We start from the raw sequence: 17,133 nt of genomic DNA, 5'->3' as shown, positions 1-17,133 counted from the left end.
TAAGTTGATTTCTTATGGATTTTTCAAATAGGGAAGTCTTTCTTAATAAATATTCTGCCTCACACTATGTGGAAACGCTTCACACAAAACTCATGAATCTGTATATTTCAGGAGGGCACTTTCATATTTCAAAGGCAGCGCTCAACCTGCCTTCTGTATGTGCTCCACATGCATTCATTTTGGGTTCCTCATTTCAAATGTATGATAGATAAGTTAGATACAAGACTGCATGCTCTGCTTGCTAAATGTTATATCTATAGCAGAATGTTCATTTTGTGATTGCAATCAGAGTTTTTCCCCACAGCTGAAATACATTTTACAGTAATAACTAGATATTTTTCAGATATATCTAATTTCAGAGAAAAAAAAAAAGGTGCCTTTGATCATTTGGGAAATGTGTTCAAAGGAAATAGAAAAAAAGCTCACAAGTTAGTGTGAGGGGAAGTTTTTTTTTAATTATTTATAGCGATCTGTCATTTTCATCCAGTAATCTGCTTTAAAAAGAAAGGAGTAGACTCTTGTTTCCCATTCAGAATTAAAAACATGTTTGTATTTATGAGGTTCATTTTATGTTACAGTATGCTATGCTGAGTTTGATGAAGAGGGAATAGGAAAGATAAGAAGTCTCTGAATTCCCAAAACTACAGATGCAAGCTACCAACTGCTTCTGAGGAGAATGCTCCAGTAAAGTAGAGAGTCGAGTAAACGTATCAAATGCAGAGAAAGACAGTTGGCTGGTAGCAAACTGAGACAGACAGATGTGCTTGTCTTCTTAAAAGAACCATGATCTATCCACCCTGTGCTCGGTTTAAAAATGTATCAGGCCGCAGTGGTATTGCATCATAAAAGAATTGTCAATACCACAGAGCTTTTGGGTTTTCGTTTTCATCTCATTAAAATTGTATCCTTATAATAATAAATCATTTTCCCGAATATAAATTAGAGGAGGCTGCAGCTAAATTTCGATCCCAGACTGAAAGCTCCGAAAGGAAACAGGGAATACTCCATTAGAGCTGATGCCAAAACAGCTAGGTGGGAGACTGCGTGGCTTTTCATGAGGATATGCCTGACTAGCTTTATACCCAAACACATGGGCATTAAGAAAAAAGTGACCTGGAAAGGCCGAGCTTTTGTTTACTAAAACTGGGCTGCAGCAGTGTTGCTTTGCCAGCTGTCAAAAGGTGCTTTGGGGCTGTTTGGTAATCATGCTGTAAGACTGAGTAAGCAAAACAGAAGCAACTCTTTTGTTGAAGAGTGTTCTGGCCCTGGAGACGTTAATTGTTGTCCAGAGGACATGGGTTGATTTTGACTTGAGGCCACACTACCCTGTAGTTTAGTTTGCTTCCTGGGAAGAGTGATTAAATCATAGATAAACTAATAGCTCAGCATGTGCAGGATATAAGTAAGCGAGGAATGCAATAGAAATTTCTTACAGAAAATATAAGGAATATTAAATGTAAATAAAAAGGTGATAATATGGTTTCTTAATATTCATTAATAAAATGTGACTCAGAAGTCTCCCACCCTGCTGCTTGCTACTTACCTACAGTAACACTGATTTTAATTAAGTTACAGTTTCATAGTGAGTTACTGTGAGTGGATAGACATTTGTCATAGAGGGGTTTTATTTTCTTTTTGATTTGTGTGAATTTGATTATCCAGCTTCATGCACCATAAATCAGTCGCACATTGCCTCCTCCTAGGTTCATGACAACTTTTAAGTGATTACAGAATTCAGAAAGAAAATCCAAAGAGCCATCCACCTGCTGCTCCTTCAATACGAAGGAGCTAGAGCTCCTTTATATGAAATAGGTTGAAAGTTGATTTCTCATGCTTAAAAATTATATTATTAATTGGACGTTCAAGGTCTCCGAGGACACTTAACACTTCTAACACCAACTGTGTCAGCATGAATAATTATTTTAAATTCAAAAGGTTTCTAGAAGGATTTTACATATGATTAGGGGGTGAAAGCTCTGAGACAGGTTTTACATCCCACATAGCAGCCACCATCAAGGAAAGAAAAGAAGTATTTCTGTCTACATATTTAAACTTCTGGTCTTTCAGTGAGTAATGCAATATTTAAAGAATGAGAGAAAGGAAGAAGAAAATCAGTTATATTAATGTGTGTAATATGTCAAGCAATATGTGGACGGTTCTGAAAGAAAAGCCAGGGAATCCAAATGTAATGCAAGACCTATGTGCAAGACCCACTGTGGTAAATATTTATGTCTATAGGGCCAGTAAATATTGTGTACACCGGGTGCCATGCAGGACCAGCAGTCTGCAGGATTTCATTTCAATAAAACACTATACCAGCCAATTTTACTGTTTACTTCCTCTCCTCTTTCTGGTTGAAGGTGTGATATAGTGCAGCTGTGAGAGGAGAGGTTGTTTAAATAAAAACTTGCAGACTCGTGGCCCTTGATACTACACAGCTGAGTGAGGGAAGCTAAACAGCCTGAAAGTTACATATTATTAATATTGTGTATACTAATGAGGTTTTACTTATGTACACAACATGCTATTGTGCATGTGAGACATACTCTACAACAGGCACTCATTGCATAACCGTTTGACTGCCTGTTAAATGAGTACCAATGAATTACATCGTAATTTGCTTTGTCAACCTGTTACTGTTGCACCTAACCTTCAGGCTGACAAAGGGTATTCTGTGTCAAACTGTAATGACTGACGAGCCACATTGTAGGTTTTTATGTTATTTGTATTTTACAAAGGTTATTGCTTTCTAACAGTTTGTAGATAGTCAGCAGAGTTGAAGTATAATGTGCTCCTACTGCTGCAAATCCATGTGCTGTTGCTCACGATATCTCCACACATTAGCACCTTGACCTTGTGTGGCATTTAGAGAGACTGCAAGACAGCAAATGTACAAAGGCCAGACAGGCACAGAGACACCCCCCCACACACACACACACACACACACACAGTTTGTTTCCAATGTTTCTTATTAGTGCCACCCAAAGGCTGGCTTGAGAAGCAGCTTTGATCTTTGAGGAAGGTTGGTAGGAGCAGGGAGAGGCTGACAGGGAGAGAAGTTGCTCAACCAAAAGAGTAGCAGAAGGATTTTGTCAAGAGTGATCCACATCAGGAAACCTGAGCTGCCTGCTGAGGGAGAACGATACTGCACCCTAAAGAAAGAACTGAACATACTGTCCATGTCACAAAAGATACGCTTGTACCACTTAAACAAGGTTTCTGGCTGAAAACTAATAGTCTGCACATTTTTAATAATTATGATATGAAATATGTTTTTTCATTTGTTTAATATGTCGCATTCATTCTTTTTTCACCTGCAGGATCAAGGAAAAATTGGTGTCATCTTCAATGTGGGGACAGATGACATCGCCATTGATGAGCCTGCTGTCATGGTAAATGACGACAAGTACCATGTAGTACGCTTCACACGCAGCGGTGGCAACGCCACTCTTCAGGTGGACAACCATCCAGTCATTGAGCGTTATCCACCAGGTAAGACTGATGGAACAAACTGTGTGGTTATATGATACATAGAAAAATGGCATGGAGCATCTGGATTAGCGAGAGAGGATTGCATGTCTGCCTATCAAACATAAATCCTTGAATGAGTACTTACGAAATGTACTGTTTGCAAAAAACTAATTTTTACCCCGTGGCTCATTTTAATTCAGCTTTCCTGTCTTGTTATTTCATCGCTCTATAAGCTATCTATGAAGTTGCCACACACATATAACTGGACATGCCATATTGCATAAACAATTAAATAATCTGAAATTGATACATTTGCCTCAAGCTGCTTTGCTTAGTATATCTAGCAATGAAAGGATGTTCATTAGCCGCTGTCCTTTTTGCAGACAGTTTGGCAGACAGGTGGGTAAGGATGTAGCCGATGGGGAAAAGATCTTAATTTACAGTAAATTAAAGCACCATCTTCCCTCTAAAATTGGCTTTTCATGAGGATATGTATGTGGCCCAAGCGGCATTTTGTAGATGTTTCTGGAAGATGTAATACAGTATCTGTGTTCCAAGCACATAATAAGTCTAAAATAAGTTGTTGTCAATCTACCAGCCTTTGGTCTTGGTTGAACAGTGAATATGTGGCTATTAATTCAGCTGATAAATTCTTGTTGACATTAACAATTTTGTAGTGAAAGTGCTTCCATTTACATTCCACTGGTGTACACTAACAAGTTGGCCTTTCCATGACGTCGGTTTTACATAAACAGATTGATGGATTTGGCTGAATGTATACTGTATTCTGTCTTTAAAGGGCTTAGACCAAAAAAGCACAAGTCATACTGTACATGAGTTTTACATTTCAATGTTATCTTTGGTGTCCAGGTAATTGTTAGATGCTAATACGTAAAATACTGTACATATATACATGTCCTAAGCAACATATGAAATGATCAATTCCATATTTGGAAATTATATTGATACATTTTCTTCTGGCTTATAGCTTTTGGAAAATTTGAATACATTAATGGCATTGCATATTAAATATTGACTAGATCTGCATAAGCACAAAGGCAAACAAGCCAAATGAATGCATCTTGCACACACTGATTTGTACTGTCCAAGAAGTGTAAAGCTCACCAACCTTTGAACACTCATACCTAATATACACATACACCAAAAAAAACTCCACATACATAATGTGATCACAACCAGCTGTGCTTTAACCTGCTCTGAACCAATCAACCAATTAACCTTATTTAGAACAGGTGCACCAGCTGGCATAGCAGTAGGAAACCAAGTCCCCCCTCTGCCTCCAGCTAGTGCTCAAAGCACACATACACCTGCCACTGTTGTACATAAATACAAAATTGTGTAATGATGATGGCCAAGAGTGTTGTGTATACACTCTATGTCAGCTTCCACTCAGTAATCAGTGTTTTTTAAAACATTTCCAATGGTAAATGACTAAATCACATAGCAGCAATCATACAACAAGGGTGTGTATATCGCATAGTTGAGTAAAGGAGACATATGGTAACTGATTTGTTTTTTGCTTTAAATGGGCATCAAACATATAATATACATCTTCTAACGTTTGTCATTAACACAAGGTCACTGCCTACAGCTCTCCAAAGGCTCAATGAATGTCACTTATTTTAAAACCTGCTTTAAATTAAAGCTTACAGTAAAAACATTGTCTAGGTTAGATTTACTTTAATTGTCATGCACCGTCATGTACTGTGCCTGCTTTTCCATGTTGCGCTGTAATCCTAATCCTTTATTTATTCATTGTCCAACAACATGGTTGACTTTAAACTGCTATGTATTCCCTTAATCATTTGTATCTGTATATTTACATTTTCATTCAAAAGATGTGGGTTAAACATGTTTTCAGATAACCTGTTCTTAATCTCTAAACTCTACATAAACAAGGCACCCGACACAGTAATAGTAATTCATAAATAGTGTCAACCAGAATTTACGAGTAAAGTGAGGACCATGTGGCTAATGATCAACAGAAGCTCTTCAGTGCTAGATCAGTATAATACTGAATGAAAAGTATTTATGGCCCTTATTAACTGGGCAATTCATACTGTCAAAGTTTGTGTCAAACAGTATATTTCCTGTAGTATTTTGCATTCCATTAATTACTCTTCTGTTTTGCATGTGTTAAATAGAGAGCTGAAGTCCTGTCCCACTTGAGAGCAGCTTCGGTCCTATTAGCCCTGATTCCACAATGTAGTTTTGCATAAATAAATTTAATTCATAGATCTTTCCCAGAAATGAGTTATTGGTGTTAGAGCTAAATGTTTATCCCCTACTGGACTTGTTAATAAAGTCTAAAAATATTGTATGAAGACATATTTTTCTTTAGAATTCAACAACTACAGCTCCCATGAGTTTTTTTTTATATATAGACATGCTGTCAATATCTCATGGGAGCTGCAGTAAAACATAATGTATATCACGCAGTATATTATAAAAATACATTGTGGAACAAAAGTGGGGTGAGACTTTGGCCCTTTATACTGCTGTTCTTTATGCTGCTGTAACTATAGAATGTGTATCACTGTCTAAATGCAACAACTGTTTTCCTGATTGTCTTTGTTGAAGTGGCTGATTTTCTTAATGCTTTCTCATGTTTACCTGAATTAACCTCTTTTTTAATACAGTACATAAAATAATTTTTAATTTTTTTTGTTATTGGTATTTACTTTAGATTATGCTTTTCTTAATAAATAGCTAAATAACTCTAACTAGCGTAGCACATTATAAATAGCCTAAACATTACTCTAATTAGCATTAACACTGTTAATCGTAATAACTAGATAACACTAAGTAAAGCCCAAGTTTCTTTTAACTCACAGCTGGGTTAAAATTGATAACTTGTTAAACCTGTTAGCTATTATAACACTGTTTCTAACCATGTGATCTTTCAACTTGCAGACTTTAACCTTTAATCTGTCTCTCCAAATTCTTTGAAGGACACTATGATAATGAACGACTGGCTATTGCCAGACAAAGAATCCCATACAGACTTGGTCGGGTAGTTGACGAGTGGCTACTCGATAAAGGTAAAAATTAATTGATTAATTAATTAATCCTTGAAATAACAACTAAATAACCTTTCCCCATGAGAGGTGTAGTGCCAGAAGACAAGGGTGACAAGGATCAAGTTGCCCAGATGTATACATCCGTTTTAATTGGGCTTTCTATTGGCTATGAATTTTGATTTTAAGTGGAATTCAAAATAAGTGTCAAAGCGAAGGGGTATAGCCTACTTGGCATTTATTCTTTGTCATCCTTACATCTTGTGGAAAAACTGCACCTTAACAACGATTTTAAACCGATTAACTAAAAAACACATAACCCTTGTCTAACCCTCTATCGTCCCTCTTAACCACTGTGTATAATTAGATACTGTGTGTAATTATTCTACCAAAAATCATTAAAATGCTGTGTACCAGTGAAACTAACATGTGACATAAGTTGGCCAGGTCTCGTTCCTCCTAAACTGAACATTTTAAAATATATCTCCTGGATGTGATCCCTCCAAATTAATTTATTTTCCCTTTCTTTTTCCCTGTAACCTTGTATTGCCATACCTTGTACTACAATGTCAGTAACCATGTCAGCTTCCCAAACTTAAGTTGTTTTGCTGCAATAAAACAACCCTCACAGGCTGTTAAAGTAGATCACTGTTTGCAGCCAATAACTTTGCTAATAAGTATTCAGTATACAGAAATCGGCCTATTACTGTACTGCAGTCCATCTCCTCTGATTTAATGGTGCTGTTAGATATCATTGCCCCTTTCAGGAGGTGAAACAATTGGACTAGAGGGAGCCTAGAGCAGAGCATGTATCAATGGCCTAATGGCTGATGAAGTTAGTGAAGGGTGGGACATTTTTATAATACACCCATCACTTCAAGAAGCAGTCATAAGATTTGCATCCTTGCACCATCTGTTCTGGAGTTAAGAGATAAATACTGTATATATCCTTGACAAACATCTGCTCTTTTTTTCCCAACTGATGAATAAAAATAAAACACTCTCTGGTCAATCTTAAATGTGTTGTCTTAAATGAATGTATTTATTAAAGTACTGGTACCAGTTAACAGACTCCATGCATCAGATGCTGCAAAGAGTCAGCTTGCTAAGCCCCTTCACCACTATCTTAGTTATACCAAAGCTGCCTTGAGAACAAGGTTATAAAGAGAGACATCTTCTTAAACCCCCAAAACCAGTCAGAACCAAGCATATCTCAGGAAATTGAGAATCTTTATGACTGGACTGTCTGAACATTCTTTTACGTCAAAGGTTGCAATGCCCCTTTTTAATTAACAGAATAATTAACAGTGATTCAGCAATATAACATGTATAACATATATATATACATTTCAGTCAATTTCTACCACACCTACAGGCAGTTTGCTAACAACAGTCATGATTCAAAATTACTTTCTCTGTTCTATAAAAACACTTAGACTAAATAGGCACCTAAACATATAACCCTCATCTGATGGTTGTAACCTGCATGTATAATGTCTAAATCTAAATCATAGACTTGCTGCTAACTAACCTTCCCCTTTTAAAGTTAACATCTAATTGAGGTTTAAATAAATTACTAAGTATTAATGTTATATATAATCACTAAAGCCCACCTGGTTCAAATGATGTTACTGTGCAAGCTCTGCCGTATGACTTCTGTATGTCTGCTCCACCATTCTCTCCCCTTTTCCACCTCTTTCTCTCTCTATGTCTCTGTCTAACTTCAGGGAGACAGTTGACCATCTTTAACAGCCAGGCAGCCATTAAAATTGGCGGTCATGACAAGAATCGGCCCTTCCAGGGTCAGATATCAGGGCTCTACTACAATGGTCTTCAGGTGCTCAAACTGGCAGCAGAAAATGATCCCAGCGTGCAGGTGGAGGGAAACCTGCGTCTTGTCGGGGACTCGCTCTCTGTGTTGACCACTGACACCACGTCTGCCACCCCGCTGGCAGTGTCTGATATGTCTACCACAATCATGGAAACCACCACCACCATGGCTACCACCACCACCCGCAGGCAGCGGTCACCCAGCTTGAGGGAGAGCATTTCAAAGGTCAGAGAGAGTATTTAAGAATAATAATTAAAAAAAAGAACTGGATCCTAATTAATTGACAGTTGGAGGTTAATTGGTTTATAACTTAGATGAGGGTTGTTGTCACCACTTTTCCAGGAGGTAAGTGATGGCACAATCGGATAATAAATCTGATTCCTCGGTTTCTCTCTACACATGTAATGGCCCTTAACTTTGGAAAAAGGAAATCTAATTCCTTCTTTAAAAATGAAAAGTTTTTATTTAAAGTAAAATACCAAAAATCTTAAATTGGCTTATTTTTCTGATTTTAAAGTCATTAAGATTTGAACAGCGGAGTCTCAGAGGAAGATGAACTCTGTGTGTATTGTGCAGGTGTTGAATTGAACATGAACAACAACAATCAGAAGGAAAGTTCTGCAAAGTTGGAAACACACCACATACAGCAATTACCTCTTTAGAAATGCACATGATCATCACTGCACTCTCAAAGGCTTCTGATACAATGAAATCATTAGTAAAATCTATTTTCCCTTATTGTCAAATGCATTATGCATAAATGCCATATGCGATAATTATTAGAATAAAATGATACATAAAGCCATTAAATATTTGTGTGCATGTCATTTTACAACAGGTTTGGTCCTACATATCTGAGCTTGAATTCATCACATAATTCTCTTTATTTCCAAGTGTGCTAGGATAATAATAACATAATAAAACATTCATGTTACAGTATATTTTTGAACTAGCACAGCTATGATAAAACAAGGTTTTAGTGAACACAGTTGAATTTCACACATTGAGCAGTCACAGCTTCTAGACTGGTGAACATACCAACAACTATTTCAAATGATTTGATTTTAATCCAAATGCTGCAAACCTGCCAAATTGAAAGGATTTCAGCAGTTGTACTTGGAGTCTTGACGTTTTCAAAGCCAAATCCCCTGCCTCTCCTATTAAAAATACAGACTGCATTTTTTCATTACATTTTCTCTTGTCCAGTTTCACTAAAATTGCCTTCTCTGTTTTTTCAATTTATCCAAGTAATCCATTTGTGAACCATTTATTCCCCGCTCTGCTCAGGTATTCTGAGTCCACTGTGCACACTAACATCCAATTTAGACATATTCACTGATTTAGCATATAATAATTATTTGTTTTTAATATTTCTATAAAGGAATTGTAGAAAGACCAAATTATAGAGAATTAAAGAAAACATGTAAAACATTTACCCTACTGAGAATTTACCCTCCACCAGCAGTACTTTGTTCGTTCGTAAACACATGAAGTCGGCCACAGGGGTGAAAGATAAAAAGCAGCTGCATATGGGCACATTTTGGATTTGTAGTCTTACTCGTGTTGCTCCAAGCAAAAAACATAAAAGTGGTACAGTGCTGCATATTGCAGTTTTTCCTTAAATAGGACAGTCAGCCAGCAAAAAAAGATAATGAAAATGTGTTGTATATTTGTTGAAAACAACAACTTTTCTTCATTTTCCTTTTAGCCGCAGAACTCTGATGATATTTTGGTGGCATCAGCCGAGTGTCCAAGTGATGATGAGGACCTGGAAGAGTGTGAACCAGGAACAGGTGGGTCAGCCATGGTGAAAAAAGAAATGGGAGTACAGCTCTCATCCAACAAGATTGTAGAAAAAAACACACTGACTGAAAATTTTCTATTCTCCCTCTTCAGTTTCATGTTTCTGTAGCTGTCATTTATTCAGGGGCTTGATGAATGTTGTTAAGTTAATAAATGACTGTTAAGTCACTGTCATGCCAAATGAGGTAACACAATGGTGATTAAGCCTGATGAAAGCCCTTTCATTTGCAGTATTACAAACAACGTGTGTGTGTGTGTGTGTGTGTGTGTGTGTGTGTGTGTGTGTGTGTGTGTGTGTGTGTGTGTGTGTGTGTGTGTGTGTGTGTGTGTGTGTGTGTGTGTGTGTGTGGTGACATACCTGGGACGTTCAAAAGCTGCACCTGCAATTACCGCTTATCACCATAGGTGTTGCCAAAGACAACGAAACAGAGATCTTTGAGATTGTAACCTAAAGTCATGTCTGTAACTCACCAAATTGGACAAAGAAAATCTTTATGAAGAGTACTCCATACATTAAGAATGGAACACAGTAGACAGTAGATCAGGATTGTGACAGGAATAAGCTGTGGAACTTAGGAAGGAGTCTGCCCTTATTATGGGTGCCTCAATTATTAATATGACCTTATCAAAATTGTTTGTTGTTGACTGGCCCTGCAAAGTGTGACTCGAATAATGATGAAAGAGAACCTAGCAGCCATGAAAAAAAAGCGCAGAGTCAAATGTCAATGCATGGCATATACAATATATATATATATATATATATATATATATATATATATATATATATATATATATATATATATACATAGAGCTAAATATAGGGGTTTAGTTGGTGAGGAATCTATATATGCAAATAGTGATTAAATATATACGACACACTGGTTGCTTTCAGTAAGCCACAATATTCCATGTGTGATTCCTTCATTAAATAACCTCAATAATCTGTGATTTCTCTTGTCATCCCTTAACCCCTGCATACAGCAGCATGGCGATTTAATTTACTGTTCTTTTGTCTTTTATATGCTCTTCATTCAGCTGCCGCCTTTCATGGGTCATCTTGTATGTTTATGTCTACATGTGAGCTCTTTAATGTTCTTGCTGTATTGTACTTTGTATTACAGTATGTTTCCATAATATTACACAATCGAAATCTGCACACCCAAACATTGACTCCATATAAGAATTGAGAACTGCATACGTTGTTCAAGAATGGTGGTTTTGATTTGTTTTTCTCTTAATGTGCCAAATGTTGTAAATAATCTGTATTACAGAAGTTAGCATAAGTAAAAAAGTAATATGTGCGACTAATATCACTGATAAGCCAGGTAATTTTAGTTTAATTTCTCAGTAATATTCTACATAATAAACAGATTGTGCCTCTATTTTAATGAGTGCAACTTTTCAACCCAAATTTAAATTGTAATCCCGTTCTAATATAGGATCCCCTACCTTTTCTGTTTCCTTTCTAGGAGGTGAATTAGTGTTGCCTATTATAACAGTGGATTCCCTTGAGTCCCCATCCATCGCCACCCGTTACCCCGTCATCCCTCCTCCCCCTACCCTCCTATCCCCACTTGAAACCACCAAAGAGTCCCTGATACTCCCTCCTCACCCTTCCTGCCCCCCGGACCAGGAGGGCTGTGGTGACCCTGTGGAGGTCTCAGCCTTCGGCTCTGGGGAGATGACGGAATCAGATGACGAGGACTTTTACAATAATAACTCCCCAATGGTCACTGACAGGACAGTCCTTCCTCCACCTCCCACCGCTGGTGAGGGTGGAGTCCAGAAACCCCGCCCCCTACCTCCTTATGTTCCCACCACCAACCCTGACCAGCTCCACATCCCCGCAGGCAAAATGAACACCCGTGACCAGGTGCTTCTGCCCCCTGCTCCTCCATCCTCCCGAAACACACCAGGACTAACCTACCCCCCCAATTTTCCCCATGTGCCCACAGCCAACCCCACAGCCTCTGATGAAAAGAGCCAACCCGGTGCCGTGGAGGTGATCAGGGAGTCCAGTAGCACCACGGGGATGGTGGTTGGTATTGTGGCTGCTGCTGCTCTCTGCATTCTTATCCTCCTCTATGCCATGTACAAGTACCGCAACCGGGACGAGGGCTCCTACCAGACAGACCAGAGCCACAATTTTGCCAACAATTCCACTGTGGAGGGCAACGGAGCAGTGGTCAAAGACAAAAGCACAGGAACGGCCTCTGTGGCCAAGGCAATCACAAAAGGCAAAAAGAACAAAGACAAAGAATATTACGTCTGAGAACGGAGAAGGATAGAGGTGTGGACTGAAACAAGAGGATGAGAGAGGATGCTGTTGTTTTGCTCCCAGATTTTGTCAGGTCGACCATCAGAGAAACAGGCCACAAAAAGCAACTGTATACAAAGCAAAGCTTGCTTTCAACAGTTGCATTTTTCTCAAAAGTCAATGTTGCCCAGCTCCTAAAAGTGATAAAATCCTCATCTACAGAACAAGATCGGACTCATTCTCTGGGTCACAATATGCACCCAGTCTGCATTCACCAATTCTTTGTTAGTGTATCATTTTTTCATGTTTTCAACAAGCTTGGAAGAGGCATTCTCACTTTGGCTTTGTATATAGCATGGTACAGTAAAGAAAGTGCTGAGAACATCCAGACAGATTTGCCTAAATGTTTCTTTGTACTTCTTTGTAATGCTCTATCTCAAGTCTCAATGTCCCCGTTATGATATGTGAGGCAGGACCAGCCAGATGTTGAATTTTTATGGTAGACGAGCAGAGAGCACACCAGTAGTTCTGACTACACTTAAAATGAAAGCCCTTATATTTGGATAACACATAATCTCTGCAGCCTCCACGTTACATTATGTGGTTTTCAAACTCCCCAGTCACTCTGCCCCCGTCCACAAGAGATGGTATTACAATGTTGCCAGTGCAGTATCATAAATGAGGCATGATATATTAGCTGTCGTGGAAAAAAAGACAGCATTTTAAAGGGATTATTAAATCACCCACCATACTCCAGCCAGTCAACCTTATAGTATGATGGATCAGAAACATTATGTATGTGAGATGTCACAGTCAGTTTTCCATGCCATTCCAAGTAGGGATAATTGTGAGCAAGTCAGTCTACACCAGTGAAGGTATTTCTCTGTAAACATTGCTTGTATGTACATATAGAGGTTAGCAGATTGAAAAAGCATTGTGTACGCAGGGGAACAGGCATAAAGAAAATTAAACATCTGAGATGCTCTGCCCCCCTCACATGATATCATGACAACATTAAAACCGCTGCCGCCCCACCTTCAAAGGAATTTGGGGGAACACAGACTCACATTTGAGAATGTTTTTCTTCATGGAACGGGAGAAGCAACCTGCCTCACCAGAGGCTGGCTCACTCTTCATGGGATCATTCAAAAAGCACACTGAAAATGTAAACATATCTTTGAGACATACAGTAGATATTCCTTGTAAAGCAGCCAAACATGTATTGTTTTTTCTATCAGTTACTAAAAGACTATTCTATGAGATGAATAATTGAAGGTTTGTGAATTGTATTGATATTTCTCTGATATTTCGATGTATCTTGTTACCACTCCTCTTAACACGTTACATTTTAGATTGCCTTTTAGTTAAATCCAGACAAAAGCACACTCCTCGCCGCAAAAATCTTTTGTTTTTGCATTACTTACAGTTCCGATTATTCAGAGAAAACTCAAGGATGGAACAAACAAATGTTTTGTTTTGTTGCATTGTGCATTTTATATGTGCTGAATCTGTTACTCAATGGATCTGATAATATAAAGCCATTTTCTCTGTTGAGTTATGTCTACATTTACTTTTTCATGCTCTGTGATTTCCTGTTATTTTTTATGAAAGTGCCATTCAACATGAGCTGCTCAGCACTCAGAAAATATTCCATTCCTCACTCATTGCTATTGTATAGTGTTCATGTGAAATGGATCTTAATATGTGTACAGAACGTGGATAAAGATGAAAATACACTTGATTATATACTTTGTACACACCTGTGTTGTGTGTTGCTTTTTGTAAATTCACAAATGAGAGACAGAAAGGATATAGTTTTAAGGTCAGTGGAATCCAGAGTGGACTGGAATGAATAAGGATTTTAGGTAACAATTATGGTTTGAATCAGGTATGTAGCCACAGTTTTTCTAATATCAATGTAATGTACTAATCTGTCTAGCAGTGATTATGCTTCGGCGATTTTTTTGGATAAAAGAAACGCAATGAATTAATGATGTAATTTTACAAAGGTCACACTTTGCTAACAAGATGCGTTAACATGTTTAACATGAGGAAACTGCCTTTCACATAAATTGCAGGTCATGATGTGTTTTAAAAATGTGTCTTACACTTGAGTTTCATCATCACCTACTCTCTTCTCTCTCGCTCTCTCTCTCTCTTCCTCACTTGAGCGCTGCATACTTCTGGTGTGTTAGTGAAGCCTGGCTGTCCATTATTTATTATAAAAGGAAATGTTTTAAGTGTTTTCTCTGCACCTTACACTACCTGCTGCTGTCCAGTTCAGGTATATATTAATAAAATGATTTCAGTGAGGCTTACTTGGACACAGGAAGCTTAAAAAACTAAATATCAAGCAATCTCAATCCCGGTTAGGGCCACTGGGGATTCACACCACACTTTGTGTAACTCAGCCTGGGCTTGGAAAATTTTCAACAGTGGTGTAGTTTGAAGGATGTGGGCGTCTATCAGACAGAGTCTGTTAACAAAAGACGGTATCACATTGCATTATGGGAAGTAAAGGAGCCAGTGTTTTGGGACTTGTGCTTGACCGATATTAGGGCACTAAAAAGTCAAATTTACCAAAGCTGGAGAACACCTTTAATATGTAGCGCAAATCTAGATACTGTAACGATAGTTAAGTATTGTAACTCCAGATTCTATGAGTATAGGCATAGCCCTCTAAGAATAGCAACAGCTCTTAGAGGGCGAAGCCTATACAAAATAGAACTATATTAAACATAAGCCATCACAGAGTGACTTAGCATACCAATAATGAAGTTGACAGTATCAGTCTATAGCACATGAATCCATTTTTTCACAAGTGCTTGTTGTCTATTCATTACAGCAGAAATTGTGTGAAATGCACAATACATCAAGGCACAATGTCTAAATTATTTAAAAGTACTGATGTAATTGTATTAGTCCTGTCTTCTGGATTGCTTTGTCTCCTGACTTGCTGATTAATTCCAGTTAAAAAAAAGAGCAGATTTTTTGGATAATCTGTATGCTTGTCAGCAGGAACACGTGTTGTGTTGTTTGACTACCCCCTACTGAGAGCACAAGGAACTGTAAGATGGAGACAAAGGTTAACTTGAGGTCCAGATCATTGTGATGTGATGTATGGGCTCTGGTTGCCCTCACTAATACAGCCATCATTTATTATGTTAGAACAGATGAGTTTTGTCACAAAAGACAATAATTTAGAGAGATTGAATTTCAAACTAGCAGGGCCACCCTTCCCATTAGCCTGTTTGTGCTGGGAGTGATAGGGAACAATCCTGTGGGCTAAGTGAGGTGTGGTGTCAGTGCAGGTCTAGTGTAGTCTGATCTGTGCTGACATTGGGTATCAAGGAGGGTGCTTGTACCCATTGCTGAGATGTCACAAGCCTAATTCAATAAAACAGCTATGACAAGAGAAGCCCAGATGGCAACCGGTATGTCACATCCACTCTGACCTACCTCTGTTTCCTTAACATCCAAGGTTTTCTTCACAATGTAAGTATTTGCCCTATAGGTAATCCTTGTTTCTGAGCTTATGTTTTACTAAACACTGCTATTTCTAAAAAATATACTTTATATAGGTTCAAGGTTGTTACAAACTAAAATACATTGTTGGGTCTAAGTTAAAAATGTGGCAATTGTGGACTGTAACTAAGTACATTTTCTCTAAAATTGTACTTAAGTACTGTCTGTATGTACAATTTTGAGGTACTTGTAATTTACTTATTACGTATTTCTGTCTTTTTGCTTAGATTTCACTATTTTTCCGGAGGGAATTGCGCTTTTTACTCACCTTTACATTTATTTGAACGCTATAGTACTTTCCAGATTCAGATCGTTAAGAAATATAAATCTAACTCATAAATTATGATATATTGATAGAAAAAGCTATCCAGCAGTATAGACATTTGAAATTAGCCCTACCTAACTGTACAAATGTAATGCTTTGATAATTATTATCCAGTGATATGATTTATCTTTCTTTTGCATCATGAGTATTTTTACTTTTTGTACTTTAACGTATATATTTTGATGAAAACTTGTTTACTTTTCTTATCCATCAGCAACTCCAGGTTGGATATTTCATCCTGGATGTTGACGGGTGCGCCACCTGCCCATGCTCTGAGGTCCGCAACCTTGGTGTAATCCCAAACTCCACCCTCTCTTTCCATACTCACATCAAATCTATCACCAAATCCGCCTTTTTTCATCTTAAAAACATTTCCAGACTCCGGCCATCACTCTCTGACTCCGTGGCAGAAACCCTCGTATGCTTCCATTACCTCCCGTTTGGACTACTGCAATGGAGTCCTGTCTGCATGGGTCCCCAGCAAAACCCTAGACAGGCTCCAGTATGTCCAAAACTCTGCCGCCATGGTCCTCACCCACACCAAGAGCTGGCAGCACATCCCTCCAACCCTCATCCACATTCACTGGCTCCCAAATAAATCCCGCATCAAATATAAAATCCTCCTTCTCACCTACAAATCCCTCCATGCCCTGGCCCCACTGTACCTCTCCGACCTCCTCCATCCATACACCCCACCCCGAAACCTGCCGTCCTTAGTCACTGGCCTGCTCTCCATTTCTCACACCAGACTCTATACCTTTGGAGACAGAGCCTTTAGTGTTGCAGCCCCATCCCTCTGGAACAACCTTCCTGCAGATATTCAAAATGCTACATCCCTGGACATTTAAAAAAAAAAAACCTCCTGAAACACCACTTGTTTACC

General features: G+C 38.3%; 1 protein-coding gene across 1 annotated transcript in view; it reads left to right on the top strand.

The window, feature by feature from the left end:
* The window catches only part of nrxn2a (neurexin 2a), a 129,497-nt gene extending 115,276 nt beyond the window's left edge, over positions 1 to 14,221 (top strand). Inside the window, exons 16-20 of the mRNA XM_078266310.1 lie at positions 3,321 to 3,492; positions 6,444 to 6,533; positions 8,237 to 8,565; positions 10,049 to 10,133; positions 11,613 to 14,221. Coding sequence (XP_078122436.1) covers positions 3,321 to 3,492; positions 6,444 to 6,533; positions 8,237 to 8,565; positions 10,049 to 10,133; positions 11,613 to 12,415 — 1,479 coding nt within the window. The 3' untranslated portion in view covers positions 12,416 to 14,221. The remainder of the gene's footprint in view (positions 1 to 3,320; positions 3,493 to 6,443; positions 6,534 to 8,236; positions 8,566 to 10,048; positions 10,134 to 11,612) is intronic.
* The last annotated feature ends 2,912 nt before the right edge of the window (positions 14,222 to 17,133 follow it).

This window comes from Sander vitreus, chromosome 13 (assembly GCF_031162955.1).
Source record: "Sander vitreus isolate 19-12246 chromosome 13, sanVit1, whole genome shotgun sequence".
Lineage (NCBI taxonomy): Eukaryota > Metazoa > Chordata > Actinopteri > Perciformes > Percidae > Sander > Sander vitreus.
The sequence above is the reverse complement of the archived record's forward strand: the minus strand, read 5'-3'. Positions and strand labels throughout refer to the sequence as shown.